The sequence below is a fragment of the Calliphora vicina genome, chromosome 2, assembly GCF_958450345.1.
Source record: "Calliphora vicina chromosome 2, idCalVici1.1, whole genome shotgun sequence".
Classification (NCBI taxonomy): Eukaryota; Metazoa; Arthropoda; class Insecta; order Diptera; family Calliphoridae; genus Calliphora; species Calliphora vicina.
This window is the reverse complement of record NC_088781.1, coordinates 45,477,507-45,499,425: the sequence shown is the minus strand read 5'-3', so window position 1 is coordinate 45,499,425 and position 21,919 is coordinate 45,477,507. Positions and strand designations below refer to the sequence as shown.

The window sequence follows — 21,919 nt, the reverse complement described above, 5'->3', positions numbered from 1 at the left end:
AGAACTTACGTTTTGCATTCCAGAACTGATTTTTTCGATCCTTTAAAGAAGAATTCATCATTCCGGCAATAAAATCAATATTAAAATGACAGGAACAACTTTTTATAAACTAAAATTTTAAATAAAACCATCGTTTGTTTTTAACACAAATCTTTAAATATACATACATATATGTATTTAAATAATTTATTCTCATTTAAATTTACAAAAAATATACTTAAAATTATTGACTAGTTAGTGATTACACAGTAAAATTATCGTCACGACTAGAAAATTCTAAGTGTTAATTTGAAATTTTTAAGGGACATTAAACCTCTTTCAAAGATTTTTCTTTATTTATTTGTTAGGGGTTTGGGTTTTTAATAATTATTATTGATTCATTGAAGAAAAGAACATCAAAAAAACATACTTTTCAGTTATTAAAATTAGTTTAGAATACAAGTTTTCGGATTTCTTTTTGTTTGTTACATATTACATTATTAATATATTATTTTTAAATTAATTTTATTTTTATTTTTTTTATGTTTAATTGAAGCCAATATAAAAAAGAAACTGTTTATTGAATTTGTTTTACAAATACATGCCATTCACGAGAAAATCGGCTTCGTGTGAATATGGCGTTTTGCCGCCCATACGTCGAGCCCGCCTACCAACGGTTCTCATGCGGCAACCAATTAAAATGGCCAAAGCGGCTGTTATTAAAAGTCCCAAGGTAAGAGATAAGACAGCACCACCCGGTCTCTCAGATTGTCCGTCATGATCACGAAATTCGAGAGCCATATTCTGATGGATTATTTCGTATTGTTCGTGTACTGGGGAGATGGCTGATTTTATGTTTTTGAGAGAGTTCGAGTGGGATTTCTTATCGTCAAGGTCGTCTTTGGTTTTTTTGGAATCTTTGGACTTGGATTTGGTTTTTTTGTGCTTGTGCTGAAAGGAAATCAAGAAATAATTGATAGATTTATTTTAATTCCAGGTGGATTATTCTTGAATTCTATTCGAATTTTGTGTAAATTAATTTTTTTAAAGAATTATAAAACAAAAAGAATTATTAAACTTTTTAATTTATTTCAAATCACCTTTTTGGGTGGCTCCGTTGATTTTTCCTCCGAATCTTCATACTCATCGGAATCTTCCAATTTTTGTTCGCCAGCTGCTGCTCCATTAGCCGAAACTGTTTTCAATGCTGGCGGTTGTTGTTGTGTTAAAGAAGGCACCAAATTTTGGGCAGGTTGTTGTTGCTGCTGAACCACAGTATTTGTCAATTGGGATGGCTGCTGCTGTTGAATGGCTTCACTTTGTCCCGCAAAAGAAGAAGATACTTCAGGCAGTGGTTGATGTGGATGTTGTTGTGATGGCACTGATTGCGCTGCAAGTTGTTGTTGTTGCTGTAGCTTCTGCTGATTCAAAATTGCCTGTTGCTGCCAATTGGAATTTAAGGGTGCTGGTGGTGGTGGAGGAGGGGGTGGTAATAAAATATGCTGTTGTTGTTGTCCCGCATAAACGTTATTGTTTACATCTGGGACCACATGTGGCATATACAGGCCACTTTGTTCCAATGTGGAGGAGGAGGAACCAACACCATAAACCGCATTGTTTTGTCCACGATTGTTGACATATGAAGTAAAACTATCGCCTTGTTGTTGTTGCTGCTGCTGTTGTTGCAGTTGTTGTTGTGCCGTCAACTGATTAAGATTTGAAGATTCTGGGTTACCTAGAATAACAAAAGATTTATTTCGATTAGAAAGAAAACTTTCTCTAGTTTTTAGTTTTTTTTTTATAGTTCCGTTTATTTTTTGCTTTAAACTTCTTCTTTTCACAATCATTTGTTGGAATCTTAAACCCAACAATAAAAACTAATTTAGTTCCCTTTTTAATGTCTTCATTTTGTTGTTGTTCTTTTTTTTTTTGTTAATTTTCCCATTACTAATTACTTTTGTTCGTATTTTTTTGTTATTTATTGCCTTCTCTAGTTTTTCCACTAGAATGCCTATTTAACTAGTTTAAATGTTATTTTTCTTCCATGTTTAGAGGTTTTATTATTCTAATTTTAGCGTTTTCATTGCATGTCATTTGTGTTTTCTGTTTTCTTAATTCATGGTGGAAATCTAAATTTTGTAACGGCCATAACCTCAATTTTCTATTATAAATTTAATTTCTTTTTATACCCTACACCACCATAGTGGGGAGGGTATTATTTTCTGTTGGTATTTAAAATTTAAATAGTTTTAAAAGTTAATTTTGTTTTTGCTATTTAACGAAGATAATAAGGTGCATTTAACGAAGTGGTAAATACATTAATTTGAAAAAATGTCTGTTAAAAGCAATAAACATTTTTAAACATAAAAATCTTGTTATGTTTTAAAGTTTTAGATACATAATACAATGAGAGCAGTAAATATACTTAACACTTCAAATTGGGCAGAATCAAAATTTTTTGGAAATAAATCTGACATTTCTAAGCGGCTGGTCCGATCGGAATAAAATTTGACTTGGACGTAAACATGGAGTATTCGAGTTTAAGTTATTAAAATGGATCCTACAAATGTTATTAAAATGGATCCTAAAGGCGTGAAATTTTTTTGTTTCCCATCCGATTTCAAAGATTTTTATATTTTTGGAATGCGCCCGACTAGGTCTAGAAAAAACTATATTTCATATAATTTCCGAGTTATAGGCATTTCAAATTTTAAATTGTAGGAAGAAGGAATTTATCCTCTTTCCTAGAAGGGGTTTTGTTGGAAAAAAGGAGTTAATCCTATTTCCTGGGAGTTTTGTTTTTTTTATGTTTTTTTATATTTAAATTATTAAGTAAACCCAAGCCAGTCGATAAACGTCAAAGCTGGGTAATACTTTTTATTTATTTATATGTTAAAGGGACAAATCGGACTATAAAAGTCTTAATATGTCCTCTTTATTTATTATTTATTTTTATTTAAGAAAAACGACGCTTTTTATTTTTGTTCAACTTCATTAGTCAGCAGATCATAAGCGAATGAATTTTATTTTAAACAATATTTATAACTAAGCTTCAAAATAAATCAATAAAAAAGGATTAACGGTATTTTAATAAGTAAATGAGAGTTGAGTGATTAACATGAGTTATTACAAACATAAATAAAACAAAGAAAACCAAATAACATTGAGCATCAATTGTATGTACGTATGTAAACAATAATAATTAAACAGTGAGAGTAATGAGTGACAAATTATATAATTAATGAGAAACAATATGTAAATGAGTTGACTATTTACAACGAGATCAAAGTTACAGTCAAGCATAATTAAATAAATGCACTGATAATAAAAATATATAAATTGAGCAAAAGTTATTTAATATAAAAATAGTAATTTTATAATATTTAAATAATAATGTTGTCTTTCTACAAAATAATAATAAAAATAATGTTGGCTCGCTACACACTCCCCCTCTGACTCATAAATCGTCCCGATTATGGGGCAGCTAATCTCCAAATCTTGTAGGCTGTTTCCTTTTACGATCGGATCTTCTATAAGCTGAATAAGGCGCATTTTTCTGTGTTGCGTTGTTTATTGTTGCATTATCTGCTGGTGATGTATTATCTTGTTGCATTGTTGCGTTGTTTGTTGTTGCATTATCTGCTGGTGAAGTATTATTTTGTTGCATTGTTGCGTTGTTTGTTGTTGCATTATCTGCTCGTGAAGTATTATTTTGTTGCATTGTTGTGTTTGCGATGTTTGTTGTATTTGTATTCTCACTTGTTATTTCATCGGAATTGATTGATTGTGAGTTGTTGTTTATATGTCTTTTCGGACGTCCTCTTCGTTTGATGACATATGCTGGCTTCTCAGAATTTCCGCTATATAAAGTCAAATCTGAGGCATGGTATGTTGACAAAGGTATATTAGGGTTATCCACTTCTGCGATAGTATAACATGAGGATCCCTTTTTGTGTATTACTACGTACGGACCATCTCTTCGTGGTACAAATTTTGATGTTAAATTGTTATTTTTCTTACTTAAGATGTGTGTTGAGATAAGTACTCTATCTCCAACTTTAATATTTTCTTGCGGCTTGCGTTTTAAATCAGCATAGATTTTGTTTTTGTCCTGCATTTTTTCTTCAGATTCCTTTGCTAACATTAGGGTATCAGCAAGGCGAAGTAAATGTGGCGTTATCTGTGGAACAAAATTTTCAGCCTTCACAATTGCTCTCAAATCATTTTGAACTTCCATGGGAGTTCTTAGCTCACGTCCAAATGTAAGATATGCAGCAGAATAACTGGTAGTTGCACATTTTGATGTGTTCATTGCAAATCTTATCGAGGGTAACTTTAAATCCCAGGTGGTGTGATCTTGGCCAACACATATAGATAGTTGCACTTTGAGGTCTCTGTTTTTTCTTTCCACTGGATTAGCTTCTGGGTGGTAGACTGGTGTGAACGATTGTTGTATTCCAAGACAATAAGTCAGCTTTTGCATTACTGCAGAAATAAATTGGGTGCCATTATCAGAATGAAGTCTTCGGGGAACACCATATCTTAAGAAAATTTCGTTTAGTAACGTAAGGGCACAATTTTCAGCTGATGCAATTTTTAATGGAAATAATTCTGTCCAACGGCTACATAAATCCTCCACAATCAAAATCCATTGGTAACCTTGTGGGGTAATTGGCAGTGGGCCAAATAAATCTACGGCTACAATTTCAAATCTACGATTACTGCAAACAGTTTGAAGAAGACCAGCAGGTTTCAAATTGGTTGGTTTGTAACGTTTGCATTCTATGCAGGATTTAACATAATCTGTTATTTCAGCTCTCATTTTTGGCCAATAATAGTGAGGAGTTATACGACTTATAGTTCTGTCGATGCCATAATGACCAGCTGTAGGGCTATCATGGTAATTAAATAAAATCATGTTTCGCATAGAATGAGGTACAACAAGTTGTCCATTTTCCGACTCTTCTGAGGAACAAAATCTATATAGAACCCCATCTAACATTATATAACCTCTACTGGTGTATCTAGTTACATTTTCATCATCATTTTCAAATGAATTTATAATTGATTTTATATCAGGATCTTCCATTTGTTCTTTTCTAAAATCGGCAGCTCCTTTTCGAGGAAAATCAATATATATTGACATGCATTCACATCTGATATCGTTGTGCGTTTTAAGAAGACATGGAGGTCTTGACAGGGTGTCCGCTACTGCATTTCGACGGCCAGGAGTATATTCAAACTTTATATTATACGTTTGTAGTTGTAACGCCCATCTTGCGAGGCGACCTGTGGGGCTTTTTAAACTAAACAACCATTTGAGGGGTTGATGATCAGTAAGAACTAGGACTTCCGAACCTTCTATATAACCTCTGAACTTTTGAACCGCCCAAACAACTGCTAGTGCTTCACGCTCTGTTGTGGAGTAATTTTTCTCTGCTGGAAGCAGCAAACGACTAGCGTATTCAATTGTATGCTCAGATTCCTTCTCCCCCTGGAGTAAAACAGCTCCAATCGCATAGTTGCTGGCATCTGTTTTTATCACAAAAGACATATTTTCATTTACTTGTTGTAAAATTGGAGGTGATATTAATAGCTTCTTTAAGCAGTTGAAGGCATTTTGTTCCTTTTCAGACCATTTCCAAACAGCATTCTTTTTAGTTAAATCTGATAGTGGTTTAGATATATTTGCAAAAGAAGGTATAAATCGTCTATACCATGAACAGGTTTGTAAAAATGAAAGAATTTCTTTTGAATTCCTAGGATTTGGGCGCATCTGTATGGCATTTGTCTTTTCTGGATCAACTTTTAGACCATCAATTGTTAGTATGTGTCCCAAATACTTGACTTCAGGTTTACAAAAAAAACATTTTTCTCGGTTTAGGTGAAAACCAAATTCTTTAAGTCTTTTAAACGTTTGTTTCAGATCCGAAATATGTGTTTCTAAATCCTTCGAGCAAATAATAATGTCGTCGAGATAAGCCAAAATTAAAATGTTAGGTAATCCATTGCGGAATTTGTCAATTAATCTTTGAAATGTAGCAGGGGCATTCTTTAATCCGAATGGCATTCTATTAAATACGAAAATTCCGAATGGTGTTGTAAAAGCAGTTTTAATTTTATCTTTTTCTGCTACTTTTATTTGCCAGTAGCCAGAACGTAAGTCTAAAGTTGACATAAATTGAGTTGTTTTCGCTGAGTGTAGAAGATCATCAATTCTAGGTAGTGGATATGTATCAGTTGTTGTGATCGCATTCAACCGACGATAATCAACACATAATCTCACTGACCCATCCTTTTTAGGTATCATAACTACCGGGAATGCCCATGGCGATTCTATTTCCTCTATTACCCCCTTTTTCAGCATATTTTCAATTTCTTGTTTTAAAACATTTTTCATTTTTGGGGAAATTCTGTATGGAGGATTTGAAATTGGAGCATGTGTACCTGTGTTAATATGGTGTTCTACATTATAAATTGGTATTTCAATGTCTTCAAATATTTCTTTTTCAGAATTTATGGCATCTTCTAAAGTTCTCCTATAATATTCTGATAAATGGGGGGCTTCATATGGCCGCAATTTAATTTCAATTGAATTCAATTCTATTGGTTTAAATATGTCATCACAATACTCATCATATTTCACTTTTTTGAGAGGAGGAAAAAGGTTTGAGGTTTTCGGTGACTCCATGTTTTCTGGAATTGAGCTTCCAAAGATTTTCTTGATACCACCTGGCGAGTACTCATTACTTCCTTTTTCAAACCAGGACAAGAAATCTTTTACCTCATTTGGCATAACATTTTCGGAGAGCGATATATTGTTGATAATTTGTGGTTGGCTTATTTTAAAATCAAAGTTTTTGTGGGGATCGTCTTTAAAATGCCATGTGCGCTGGGCTAGGTCTAGAACTATGCCAGTTTCTTCTAAGAAATCTATACCGATTAGGGTTCTATTGCCTGTAGCTTTAGGCAGACAGATAAATTTTATTTTCTTTAATCGATTACCAATAATGATATCAACCGTGGTAGAATGAACAATTTCAGTGTGTGGAATTCCATCAGCTAAGATAATTTCTGCACACACTTTTTGGAATGTAACACCTTTTTGGATTAACTTTTGATAGAGAAGGAATCCTGCAACACTGGTTCTTGCTGCGGTATCAAAATATGCTTCTCCATTTAAGCCTCCAACATTTATATTCACTACAGGAACATTTCGTCCTACCAAGGAAGTATGGAGCGAGTTAAAATCGAGTTTTTCTTCTCTATTATTTGTATTATCCTTATTACAGGATGGGCAATTTGAGCGGTAAAATCCAGCTGCTCCACATCCGTAGCAATTAAGCTTTGTTTCAGGTTCTTTAACATGTTTATGTTTTTCAGCCTCAATTTTCTTGAAACAATTTTCAGCTAAGTGGTTTTTCTTTCTGCAGTAGGTGCATCTTAAAACTGAGCATTTCGGATTTTCAAGAGGTTTTCCCTTCTCTACTCTTTCCTGTTTATTTTCTGAAACTATTTGTTCTACTTCTCTGGCTTTATTTAAAAGCTCTTGGAAGTTAGATACACTATCTCGAGATATCTTTTCTCTTAATTGAATATTAAGTTGACCAAATATCATGTTGAGCATTGCTTTCTCTGATAGTTTTTCAGATAATTGAGCAAACAGTCTTCTTTTTCTACACACAAAACTGTCAGTAGATTCAAATATTTTTTGTTTCTCTTGAAAAATTTCATTAAAAATACGCCAATCTGGTTTTGGTGGTGCAAAGGCTTTTCTTAGCAGCTCAATTGCATCTTCAAAGGTTTTAGCCTCATGTTTTACTCCTTGCCACCATGTAGAGGCGTAGCCTTCTAAAATTAGTGGGAGACTAGTTAGGGCATATGAGTCTGAAATATTCTCTGCTTCTTTGTACACCAGTATTGTAGCTAAAAAATCTTCGATTTTTGTGGAATTGCGACTACCATTAAAGCGTGCTGTGCAATTGCTAAATGTGGACTTCACATCTTGCCTCATGGCTAGGCCACCTAAAAGTTCCCTGAACTGAACATCTGTTAAAACCATATTAACTGGGGTTTGGGATTGACTAAGGCTTGATGCTGAAATATTGCTTAGAGCCGGTTGAATACCAACGCCATTTTCAGCAGGATTTGTAGTTCCAGCTAATGATGGATGCGTGTTGTTAGGACTATCAGTGACAGTGGAAGTATTACGAGGACTTCGTCTCATTTTAAAAAGTCCCGTTAAATATTAAATAAAAATGATGTAGGGGATCCTGTTTTTTAAACAAAATAAATGTGGTTTGGCCTGCTTAGAAACTATTTTGCTCGCAAAAACAACAAAAGAAGTGATTACAAAACAACAACAACAACGATGATGAAACAAATTCAAAACAACAATTGATGAAATGCAACAACGTTGTAGGGTGTACCAACAAATTGATGATGTAACAATCACACTTTATGATTCGTCAAATTCCATATAAAAATCTTCTCGTAGTCCAAATATTAAATTTACGTTGGGCGCCAGTTGTAGGAAGAAGGAATTTATCCTCTTTCCTAGAAGGGGTTTTGTTGGAAAAAAGGAGTTAATCCTATTTCCTGGGAGTTTTGTTTTTTTTATGTTTTTTTATATTTAAATTATTAAGTAAACCCAAGCCAGTCGATAAACGTCAAAGCTGGGTAATACTTTTTATTTATTTATATGTTAAAGGGACAAATCGGACTATAAAAGTCTTAATATGTCCTCTTTATTTATTATTTATTTTTATTTAAGAAAAACGACGCTTTTTATTTTTGTTCAACTTCATTAGTCAGCAGATCATAAGCGAATGAATTTTATTTTAAACAATATTTATAACTAAGCTTCAAAATAAATCAATAAAAAAGGATTAACGGTATTTTAATAAGTAAATGAGAGTTGAGTGATTAACATGAGTTATTACAAACATAAATAAAACAAAGAAAACCAAATAACATTGAGCATCAATTGTATGTACGTATGTAAACAATAATAATTAAACAGTGAGAGTAATGAGTGACAAATTATATAATTAATGAGAAACAATATGTAAATGAGTTGACTATTTACAACGAGATCAAAGTTACAGTCAAGCATAATTAAATAAATGCACTGATAATAAAAATATATAAATTGAGCAAAAGTTATTTAATATAAAAATAGTAATTTTATAATATTTAAATAATAATGTTGTCTTTCTACAAAATAATAATAAAAATAATGTTGGCTCGCTACAAAATTATAAAATTTTGCCTTACCTTGGTCCGCCTTTTTAAAAATACAGGGCGTTCTTTTGAACCGAATGGACTCGATTTTTTTTTTGATAGTTAGACAACTAAACCAACAATATGCAAACGATTTCAGAGCAATATAAATTATGGATCCAAAAATCAACGATTTTCAATTTAAATATTAAACAAGTAAGACAGCTACATATATTCGGCAGTGTAGAATCATCACCAAATTATACTTCAAAATAAAAATTTTTAATATTTTTAGGTAAACAAAATTTATTTTTTTTCAAAGTTGTTTTTTTCATTTTTTGGAACAAAATTTTTTCGAATTGTTTTTTTAAATTTTTTTTTAATTTAAAAAATTTTTTTTAGTTTTTTTTTTTTTTTTAATATTTAGCGAAAAAAAACTTTTGGTGAAAAACAATTTCGGGTTAAAATATTTTTTCCGATTTTTATCCATTGTAGGTCCAACTTACTATGGTCGTCGTAAAGGTCTTTGAAATATCTATCATTAGATATCCATATTGTCTATATTAATGACTGTAATCCAGATATAGGTCAAAAATCGAGATTGTCCTGGTTTTTTCTTTATATCTCAGCTATTTGTGGACCGATTTTCTCGACCGAGGCGGAAGAATTCCGGAGATATTGATGTATGAATCGTGTATGTAAGTTATTTGGGGGCTTCGGAAAGTTGATTTCAACAGACAGACGGACATGGCTTAATCGACTCCGTTATCTATGGTCTATTTTGTTTATCAAAATTTCATCTTTAGGCCACATGATCTAAAATCCCAAAGCTAGGATCAGAAAACGGAAAGCAGCTTTGGAAACCTCGAAGTGTGCCCTATTTATTACCAAAGTATTTTCTCAACCCCGAAGGAAATGTGGACCCTATGGGCAAAATTGTAAAAATATATTTGGGATTTTCGTTCCAATTTTTAGGAATTGCTGGTTTCCCTTTGACCTTTTGACAAGTTTTTTTACACTTTCTTATTTAGAATGACAAATTCAAAAAATATTGAACATTTTATTACATATTTATTGAGTTTCTAAAACTAAAATTTATATCAAAATTTTAATAGGATTGCAAATATTAGTAACAATTGGATCCACATTTATTCCGAACTATTTTTGTTTTGTTTAGATAAGTTAATTTTTGGTCTTACAAAAAAATTCAAGTCAATATCTCAATTAGATTCAAAATTATGCCTCTTTAAAGCTCCGTCCTTCAAAAATATTGCACTATTTCATATTTTAATGTGACTAAGTCAGAACCATTGACTTGTTGAATAAAATATTAAGAAAATTTGGTCACCGAATAAAGTAAGTGAAAAAATAATTAAAACTTTTTAAAAAAAATACAATATGGACTTTTTAAAAAAATAGCAAAAGATTTGAAGGTTCATCGTCATACGGTTTTAAACGCCATTAAATAGTATAAGGAAGACTTGAACATTGAAAGGAAACCTGAAAAAGGCAAAACAAGACGAACAACTCTTTCGAAGAGCACCGAACATTTCTATCAGAAAAGCAGCTCGCAAAGTTAATTGCTCTGATTCTTTTGTGAGCAGAACCAAAGCTAATGCTATTTTGAAGTCGTATAAAATTCAGAAAATTACAGATCGCAATGCGTTAAAGAACTTATAAGCCAAACGAGCGAAAAAATTGAGGTAAATTTTTATAAAAAAAATACACCTGTTGTGTGATGGATGATGAAAATTGGCAGAAACTGGCAGACTTTTCACAACATCCGGGCCTTCATTTTTTTATGTGGCTGATGGAAAAGACATGAATAATATCGGACAAAAAACAAAGAATATTACCCAACAATTTTTTTGTGTGGCAAGCCATTTGCTGTTGTTGTAAAAGAAGCCAATCATAGGTATAGGAAAAAGGTATTTGAAAATTCGAACAATAATGTAAATTTTGTACCACGGGAGGCAAATCCACCCAACTGTACAGCACTTCGGCTTGTGAAAAGGTATTGAGCTCTTGATAAAACGGAATTAAAGAACACTGGAATTGTATCTAGGACATGTCCGATTTTAAGCGTAATAAGATCACCTCGTCCAGAGAGGCAACAAAAGCAACTATAAAATCTTAAAAAAGTGGATAAATTTATAAATACCGAGTAATATTCCAATATTTTAATGTTTAATGAATTTGTACAATATTGTTACGTTTTAACCTTTTCAAAACGCTGGTTTATCTCCTTTAAATAAACCGGATACTTTTGATTGCAAATGAAAGCCGTTTAGTAGTTTTAATATTGTAACAACTCTTTATTTATTTAAAATGTACAACAACAGAATTAAATAGTCACTCAATATTTTTTTATACAGGTTTATAAATTCTCAGAATTACAGACACAATTTATAATGTACACAAATTTACTTGAAAAACGCAACACACTTTAAGGCACTCAGATAATGTTTATTCGAAAAGCGTCTCTGATAAACTGCTAACGACTGCAACCTCTGCTACTATTTATAACACTGCCATCTGCACTCTAGATTTCTCTTTAACTGTCTAGAGGTTTCTAATACATACGCCATCTGTGGTGTACTTTCTACAATGTTCTTTAACTGAATATTCGAAATCGAATACAGCGTTGCCAACTTACGATCAAATCAACTGAAAGCTTTTATTTAATAATGCCCACAGATATGCTACAGTTTTACAGCACTGTAATTTGAAAGCATTATGCTACTTTTAAATCAGCCGTTAAAATCGTTATATTTGAATTCAAGTACAATTTCGTAACAATATTTTAATAAATTTACGTATTTTTGAGAATTTTTATATGAACAGTTTAAATGCATGATTTTTACTTTTATTATACCCTTCACCTGCGTGAGAAGGGTATATTTAAGTTTGTCATTCCGTTTGTGTATAATTTTCCGACTCTATAAAGTATATATATACTGGATCCTTATAGATAGCGGAGTCGATTAAGCCATCTCCGTCTGTCTGTTGAAATCAATTTTCTGAAGACCCCAGATATCTTCGGTATCCAAATCTTCAATAATTCTGTTAGACATGCGAAGTTTCCTATTTAAAAACAACAAAATCGGTCCACAAATGGCTGAGATACATATGAGGAAAAAACCAGGACAACCTCAATTTTTGACCTATATCTGGATTACTAAGTCATTAATATAGACAATATGAATATCTAATGATAGAATTACAAAAACCTTTGCAACGACGTATATAAGACCATAGTAAGTTGGACATACAATGGGTCAATATCAGAAAAAGTATTTTTTTAAATTTAAAAAAAAAAAATTTTCCAAAAAATTAAAAATACAACTTTGGAAAAAAAATAAATTTTGTTTACCTAAAAATATTTAAAATTCGTATTTTGAAGTATAATTTGGTGAAGGGTATATAAGATTCGGCACAGCCGAATATAGCTCGCTTACTTGTTTATCTATAAAGTATCAAATATTGATTTGATTTTTATTTATTATATTTCCTATAGCTTTAGTTTGATTTGGAAATTCTTTAACTGACACTTATCATACTCCATTTTGTTTAGCTGAAGGAGAATCTGAATTAGTATCAAGCATGTGTTCGTCTAAAATTAAGTGGAACTTCAATGTAGACAATTGGCAACAATATACATTTTATTTAACTTAATACAAGTATAATTTTTTTTTGCACACTCTTTTTAATATTTTTTGAAAGAATATACAGTGAATGTCACTTAAAATCGTACATTTTATTCATTAGTTTTAGAAAGTTGATGTTTTGGAAATATTTTAAAATGCTATTTTTATATTGTGTGTGCTATTACCTATCAGAAAATTGGGTATAATTTTAATTGCCCTTATCCACAAATAAAAAAATTGGGTAAGACTGTCAGTGCCCAGAATATCAACGCTTCATTTAAAACCGTAAAGGCACTAAAAAATAGCAAATGATACCCTACAAAGTATTAGGATTATTTAATATTAACATTTTTTTTAATTTTTAAAGTTTTAATTATAATTTAATATAATTGTACGAATTTAAGTGAAATATGAATTTTGTGATGTTCTTTAATTTTCATCAATATTTTTTTAACGAATTGAGGTTTTGTTAACTTTTTTGTTGAAATACATATTTTTTGTTCCAATTAATAAAATGACTTTTAATTTTTTATATAATCACCTATTATTGCCTGTATAATTTCATAATATTTAAAAAAAAAAATGTTGTACGATTTTGAGTGACACTCACTGTACTTAAAATAACGTTTTCCTTATTTAGTTCAAATAACTTTTACAGTTTAAAACTTGATTGAAAGTTGGTAAATATGAAATATATTTTTCTCAAATATTTTACAACTTATCTTCGAATTTTTACTACATATTTTTCAAAGTTTTTCGCAGAATTTCATAAAAAATAATAAGGGTCAATTGACACTTAGACTCGGTCGATTTAGTTGCTCCCACTTTCGCAAATTACTCTACTTCTACACAGACATAAGAGAAAGTCCCAGAACAAAATAAAATAATAAAGCAATAAATGACGCCTACATAAAACAAAGATGTCTTTTCGATAAATTAATTCAATTAACAACTTAAAAGTGCAACTTAAGAAAGAAAAAAAAAACAAAAAACACTTATAAATGCAATTGCAACATTAAACACGACTAAAAACAAAACACACATAAATGCAACACGTACAAGTAGGAGTCAGTTTTTCCAGCAGCGTCATCATCATCATCGTCTTCACCACCATGTTCATACATAAATAAATGTTCATGTAATAAAAACAAACGAATCATACACTCATCCATACATAAATAAATCAAATTAAGGGAGCAAGAAATATGAGTGTACAAAAAAAAAGACACGATAATAAAGGAAACAACATAAAAACAACAACAACAATATTGTAACAAAAACAATTGTTGTAAATTACTACTTATACATGCTTGAAGGAAAAAAAAGAAAATGATAATAATAATAATTGTTGTATGAAACAGTGATGGCAGTGTAATGTTTAGTTGATAGTGACAGCTCATGCGAAAATGTGACACAGCAACAAATTATTTTTACACACACAGCAATTAGTATATTGTCTGTCTGTCTGTCTCTCTGCTGCCTTTTTGTTCGTTTCCATGTAAGTGGTGTGTAAAACAATAATATGGATTTAAAACAATAGCAACAACAACATAACAATGAGTTTAAAGAACAACAAAAAAAATACTCGTAATAATAACAAATTTGGTGAAAATACTTTATGTTCAACAGGTCTGATAAGTAATATTTTAACAGAGGTTTTTATTAGAGTTGGGCATAATCGTTTTTTTACTGATAGTTCATTTTAATTCAGAACAAATAAATGAACAAGTTTGTTCTTTTGGTTCAGTTGTTCATTTTTATTCTGCGGTGTTTGTCTGAACTAAGTGATGGTGTACAAAACGAGCAGGTGACAACAAAACGAAAACAAATTTTGCTGGATTTTTAATCTATACTAACTGACCGCCCCGCCCCGGCTTCGCTCGGTAGCTATTTACTAATGTTAGTTCTTCAAGTTTCTCCTCTCTTATTAAGAAAAATGAGAAGTGAAAAGGGGGCCATATATTAAAAACAGAGATCGAAAATAACTCGTCCATATACCAAAAATCCCATATTGTGATTTATATTTTAGTGATAAAAATAAATCACTGAAAATAACAGTTATAAAATGATTTTTATTTAAATGGTTTGGTATGACCTTTATTCCTTTTTGTTGTTTTTAATGGTTTGGTGTGAGATAAACAATTCATTTGTTCTTGTTGTTAATAACTGTTACTTTCTCTTTTATTTACATACAATAACATATTATTAGTAATTTTTAACAAATTATGGAAATAATATGATAAGTATGAAGTAATGAAGTTTGAGTAACAGAAATAAGATTATGTTTTTCTAATTTGTTATAAATCTTTTGATAAATTTTATATATTTAAGCGTTGATTTGCATCAAATGATTTTTTGCGCAAATAAAAGTCACAAGCTAACCTTTACGAAAAAAATAAATTATAAATCACTCATCTAGATTAGTTGTGTTTGTTTCTTTTCTGTTTCTCTCAACCCGTAACCTAAAATGTTCTCTAATAAATCACTCTCTCAGTGATGTATCAGAAAAAATTATTTTTAAATGGCTGCGAATGAGAATTTACTATTGAAATGAAAGTGAACCCGTTATTTTCGGTCTCTGATTAAAAATTAAACGGAAAGTGAACGGGAATCACGGCTTCAGCAAATGCGTCGCAATGCATCTTCATCGAGAGCTGCAGACACACCCCAACATTATATCGAAAAACTGGAAGCCAATCGCTCACGAATGGATCGATCAAGAGAAAGAATCGATTTAAATTTGGCGGCATTTCATTACAATAAGAATGATGACTACAGGAATTTGTTTCGAAGTTCCCCAAGGAATCTATTGGAATGTGCTGGTTGAACGGTAAAGTTAATCTGCAACCAATTATTGAGCCGACTGAGCCTCTTCTAAGTAAAATTTCCGGCTCCATTCCGATTTCCAAGCACTGCTTTCATGCCCAATTTTAAAATTCAATGCCAAAGGTACCACAGAATTGGATCATTGCTCCCGCTTCCCAATGGAAATGAAGCGACAGAAGCCGAACGCTATCGACGAACATGCGTGTACATTTGCTGCAAGACCCTTCTGCCGAAATATTCTCAAAACAATTGTTGGACTTCGGAAATGAAAAAATTCCAAATGCAAATGAATATTCAAGCCATTGTCGACAAGGTATTCCAAAGTCTTACAACCAACTACAAAAATTCGGATTGATTGTGGGAATGTGCAATGTTGGCACCAAAAAATTATGAAACTGCATGGCGAAACAATGAAATAAAAATCGATTGACTTCATTGGAACCACCACATGTATTAACATTGAAGCTTGAATCATCGATAATGCTTCTGCAACAGAACAAGATTGACCATAACAAAATTGTCAAAACATGTATTTGAGGCAACAATCATCGGTGGCAGATTCAAAGGCGAAGACGTGCTGATTCCACGCATACCGATGATTTCCAACGATTAGAATACAAGCGGTTCCAGTTCCAGTTCCCGTTTCGTTTTGCCTTTGCTATAACCATTAAAAAGCACAAGGCTGATCGTTGACTATTGCTGGCTTACATTTAGAAAATTCATGTTTTTCACACGGTCAATTGTATATGGCTTGCTCCAGAATCACATCCGGGTTCAGCTAGTAATGAATAAAACCAAATAAGTTTTTCAAAATATATGTTTCAAACATCTACAGTAACATCAAACGAACAAGATGAATAGATATGAATAAAAATAACAAGAAGAATTAACAACTGCACATTGTTCACTTGAACTTGTTCGTTCATGAACAACCCAACGTCCTTTTCTCAAGGCCCTAATGTACCAACAACAGACGGCCGGACATAGCTAGATCAACAGACTGATCCTTGAAAATTTGTCCAAAAAGTTTATAAGTGCACCAAACTAACATCTCCTTTTTTTCTCCAAAAGCCCAGAGGCAACATAAAAATTTCCCATGGATTTCGCAAAAAATAAAATTAAATAAATAAACAATATCCAAAACAATTTAAAACATAAAATTTAGGAAACAAATTATTTTCCCACAACTGAAACAATATTACAACATCTAAATACCGCACTGGTCTATTATACGTAAACGTACGTACGAGAATGCATGAAAGGAATGAATGAGCGAACCGACGAATGAGCACATAACAAAAGTACATTCAATTATGTGCATAATAAACAAACCAAGCGTCCCAGCCAACCATGGAGGTATGAACGATCAAGTAATGGAAAACTCAACGATCTTTAAGCGCACGCGTGTAGGCCATTCAGTTACACATTAAATGCTGTGAATGTGAGTGAATGAATGAATTCAGTGTCTATAACTCTGACTAAAGGAGTATGTATGAATGACTTGAATTATATTTATTTGTGATTAGTTTGCGTGTCACAACCACTTGTTTTCGGTTTCTTTTCTTTCAATAAAACCTGCTCGTTTTAATTGCTCACACAGACTCAGACTCTCTCGCTTAAAGAAAAGATTCAGACATTTACGAAAAATCATCTTGATGTTTTTTTCTGTTGTTTGCAACAAAAACCTACAAGAAAAACAAATATTTTTTTTTCAAATCAACTTCCTTTGTTTTTCTGTTTGGCTTTTCCTACAACTTATTTAATTTAAAAAAAGCAACACATACATTTTTTAAATTAAATTTATTTCCCTTTTCATACTAAAAGTTGAATAAACTACCAAGTGATTGATGCTCCAGTTAAGCCCATCTGTTTAATCATCTGTTTTAGCAAAATCTTCAGCTGCTGCAAACGATGGAGGAGTGTCCAGAGTCTGAGATTGCGATTCTGTAGTTAATCATATTCTTAATCACTTGCATGTCATACTAATTATTTAAAACATAGTTAGCTAGTTAGTTGCTGGTAATTGGAAATAATCATTTAAAGTCATGCATGTCTTACTTATCAGTCTAATACCCTCAAGTTGGGTTGAAAAGTCAGTTTTTATTGGAAATAAAATCTGTGTAAACAAGATTAAAATAATTGGCAGTAATTGATTTTGAATGTTTGATTTCAGATTACAGAATTATTAATCTGTTTTGTAAATGTTTGAAATTTTATGATGTGTATTGCGCCGCACTTTATATAACGTCTTGAAATTCGAATAATATTGATATTGCAGGCAAAGCTGCAGAAACTGAATTATGAACCGGAATAAAAAATTGAACTAGAACTGAACTAAAACTGAACTAGAACTGAACTAGAACTGAACTAGAACTGAACTAGAACTGAACTAGAACTGAACTAGAACTGAACTAGAACTGAACTAGAACTGAACTAGAACTGAACTAGAACTGAACTAGAACTGAACTAGAACTGAACTAGAACTGAACTAGAACTGAACTAGAACTGAACTAGAACTGAACTAGAACTGAACTAGAACTGAACTAGAACTGAACTAGAACTGAACTAGAACTGAACTAGAACTGAACTAGAACTGAACTAGAACTGAACTAGAACTGAACTAGAACTGAACTAGAACTGAACTAGAACTGAACTAGAACTGAACTAGAACTGAACTAGAACTGAACTAGAACTGAACTAGAACTGAACTAGAACTGAACTAGAACTGAACTAGAACTGAACTAGAACTGAACTAGAACTGAACTAGAACTGAACTAGAACTGAACTAGAACTGAACTAGAACTGAACTAGAACTGAACTAGAACTGAACTAGAACTGAACTAGAACTGAACTAGAACTGAACTAGAACTGAACTAGAACTGAACTAGAACTGAACTAGAACTGAACTAGAACTGAACTAGAACTGAACTAGAACTGAACTAGAACTGAACTAGAACTGAACTAGAACTGAACTAGAACTGAACTAGAACTGAACTAGAACTGAACTAGAACTGAACTAGAACTGAACTAGAACTAGAACTGAACTAGAACTGAACTAGAACTGATCTAGAACTGATCTAGAACTGAACTAGAACTGAACTAGAACTGAACTAGAACTGAACTAGAACTGAACTAGAACTGAACTAGAACTGAACTAGAACTGAACTAGAACTGAACTAGAACTGAACTAGAACTGAACTAGAACTGAACTAGAACTGAACTAGAACTGAACTAGAACTGAACTAGAACTGAACTAGAACTGAACTAGAACTGAACTAGAACTGAACTAGAACTGAACTAGAACTGAACTAGAACTGAACTAGAACTGAACTAGAACTGAACTAGAACTGAACTAGAACTGAACTAGAACTGAACTAGAACTGAACTAGAACTGAACTAGAACTGAACTAGAACTGAACTAGAACTGAACTAGAACTGAACTAGAACTGAACTAGAACTGAACTAGAACTGAACTAGAACTGAACTAGAACTGAACTAGAACTGAACTAGAACTGAACTAGAACTGAACTAGAACTGAACTAGAACTGAACTAGAACTGAACTAGAACTGAACTAGAACTGAACTAGAACTGAACTAGAACTGAACTAGAACTGAACTAGAACTGAACTAGAACTGAACTAGAACTGAACTAGAACTGAACTAGAACTGAACTAGAACTGAACTAGAACTGAACTAGAACTGAACTAGAACTGAACTAGAACTGAACTAGAACTGAACTAGAACTGAACTAGAACTGAACTAGAACTGAACTAGAACTGAACTAGAACTGAACTAGAACTGAACTAGAACTGAACTAGAACTGAACTAGAACTGAACTAGAACTGAACTAGAACTGAACTAGAACTAGAACTGAACTAGAACTGAACTAGAACTGAACTAGAACTGAACTAGAACTGAACTAGAACTGAACTAGAACTAGAACTGAACTAGAACTGAACTAGAACTGAACTAGAACTGAACTAGAACTGAACTAGAACTGAACTAGAACTGAACTAGAACTGAACTAGAACTGAACTAGAACTAGAACTGAACTAGAACTGAACTAGACTTGAACTAGAACTACCTACAATATGGAGGTTAAGCCCTTTATATTTAAAGCGATGGAAGAAACTTAAGGCTCTTTTACATAGATGTAAATAGTTTGTTCTTTGTCATAAGGCTAATACTCCACAGTACTTTAAAAAAAAACTGTTACTTACCATGAATTTCGTTGCCAGCTACTTGTGTTGGAGTACCCGAAACGATTTTACGAGATTCCCAGACATTTGGATCTTCACGATTGTTTACCAAACCCACAGAAGGTATTATGGCTGGGCTTTGAGAATGTTGTTGTTGCATACTTTGCAATTGTTGCTGGGGCGTCTGTTGAGCCAGCGAAGTTGGGTACTGAGACATAGATGGAGTTGCCACAATTTTATTTGTAGCTAAAGCATCAGGTGAAGATTTTGTATTTGTATTCAAATTGCTATTGGCTCCCGAACATTCGGGACCCTCATCGCTGCCATCCTCACACTGAGGTATACCGTCGCAGGCATTGTAGACGGCAATACACTCGCCGGAATGACAAGCAAATTGAAAACGACCGCAGTGGACAGAAGTATTAACTGGAAAACACAAGCAATTGTTAATGTTTAAATAATAATAATATAGAGACAGATAATGAATTATCTAAACACACCTTTTTGCGTTACACTGCCTTCCATACCCATCAATGACTTTTTATTGTTGCTACTTAGACTGTGCATTATACCACCCCCGCTCAGATTCATATCAATTGTTTTTTCCTTTATTTCCGGCTTCACTTTTAAGTTAGACAACTCCCATTCTTGCTGCGATATATTCGAGGTGATACCGTGCGCCGAATGAGCGGCTGGTGGTGGATGTGCAGTAGTGACTTCACTTGCTGGCCGTAGAACAGGTGTTAGGACGGCACTTGTGTAATTGGCGTGACGAGTGAATTTACAGTGGAAATTTTCCGGCGTGCCACATTCGAATAGATAACAGTAACCATCTTTTTTACTCTCAAATATATAAACATCGCACGAATCGGTTTCACAGCACAAACGTTGACATTCCTCCATAGTCTCCAGCTCTATGCCCTGTAGATATTTGCCGCCAATTGCTTGTGATTCACCCGTACGTATGATGGTGTTTTTATGAACATCAAATTGGCCTAAATAGAAGAATGAACATTTAATGGAATCACGAAATTATGAGTCATTTGTTAAGAAGATGCATGCGAGTGGAAAAACTTGACCACATTATATGCAATCACTAACTTGATTATTCTAAAGATAATGTTTTGTTTAAAGTGTTTCTTACCTAAACATGATTCCAAGTCCATGCGCTTTGTTAAACGATGCGTTTCATCGTTATTGTTGTTGTTGTTAATGTTGTTGTTTTCAATATTATCTTCAAATGTTGCCAAATTGCTAGTGGCCGCATAACTGCCAATTTGTGCAACATTTTTTATTAAGATTAGGAACACAATCGTTAATATTGTTGTTAATTTTGTAGATTTCAACATGTTTATATTGTTCTTTGATTAATTTTTTTATGGTTTAATCAAATATTTTTTTAATAACTTTGGTTTCTTTTACAAATTTTAAATGTTCACTTTAATAACTGTTAAAAAGTTTGGGATTTAAGAAATCAGTTAAGATTTTTATTTGAATTTTTTAGATATATCTATAAGAAGAAGTGAATCAATGAAATCTGTTCAGTTCTAGTTCAGTTCTTGTTCAGTTCTAGTTCAGTTCTAGTTCAGTTCTAGTTCAGTTCTAGTTCAGTTCTAATTCAGTTCTACTTCAGTTCTAGTTCAGTTCTAGTTCAGTTCTAGTTCAGTTCTAGTTCAGTTCTAGTTCAGTTCTAGTTCAGTTCTAGTTCAGTTCTAGTTCAGTTCTAGTTCAGTTCTAGTTCAGTTCTAGTTCAGTTCTAGTTCAGTTCTAGTTCAGTTCTAGTTCAGTTCTAGTTCAGTTCTAATTCAGTTCTAGTTCAGTTCTAGTTCAGTTCTAGTTCAGTTCTAGTTCAGTTCTAGTTCAGTTCTAGTTCAGTTCTAGTTCAGTTCTAGTTCAGTTCTAGTTCAGTTCTAGTTCAGTTCTAGTTCAGTTCTAGTTCAGTTCTAGTTCAGTTCTAGTTCAGTTCTAGTTCAGTTCTAGTTCAGTTCTAGTTCAGTTCTAGTTCAGTTCTAGTTCAGTTCTAGTTCAGTTCTAGTTCAGTTCTAG

General features: G+C 32.5%; 1 protein-coding gene across 1 annotated transcript; it reads right to left on the bottom strand.

The window, feature by feature from the left end:
- Positions 1–133: 133 nt before the first annotated feature.
- LOC135952087 (activating signal cointegrator 1 complex subunit 2 homolog) lies at positions 134–21,250 on the bottom strand. Its single transcript, XM_065501883.1, has 5 exons — positions 21,018–21,250; positions 20,374–20,868; positions 19,895–20,299; positions 1,080–1,714; positions 134–930 (listed from the first exon to the last, which is right to left on the bottom strand). The coding sequence occupies exons 1-5, from the start codon at positions 21,220–21,222 to the stop codon at positions 571–573; spliced, it is 2,100 nt and encodes a 699-aa protein (XP_065357955.1). The 5' UTR covers positions 21,223–21,250; the 3' UTR covers positions 134–570.
- Positions 21,251–21,919: the final 669 nt, after the last annotated feature.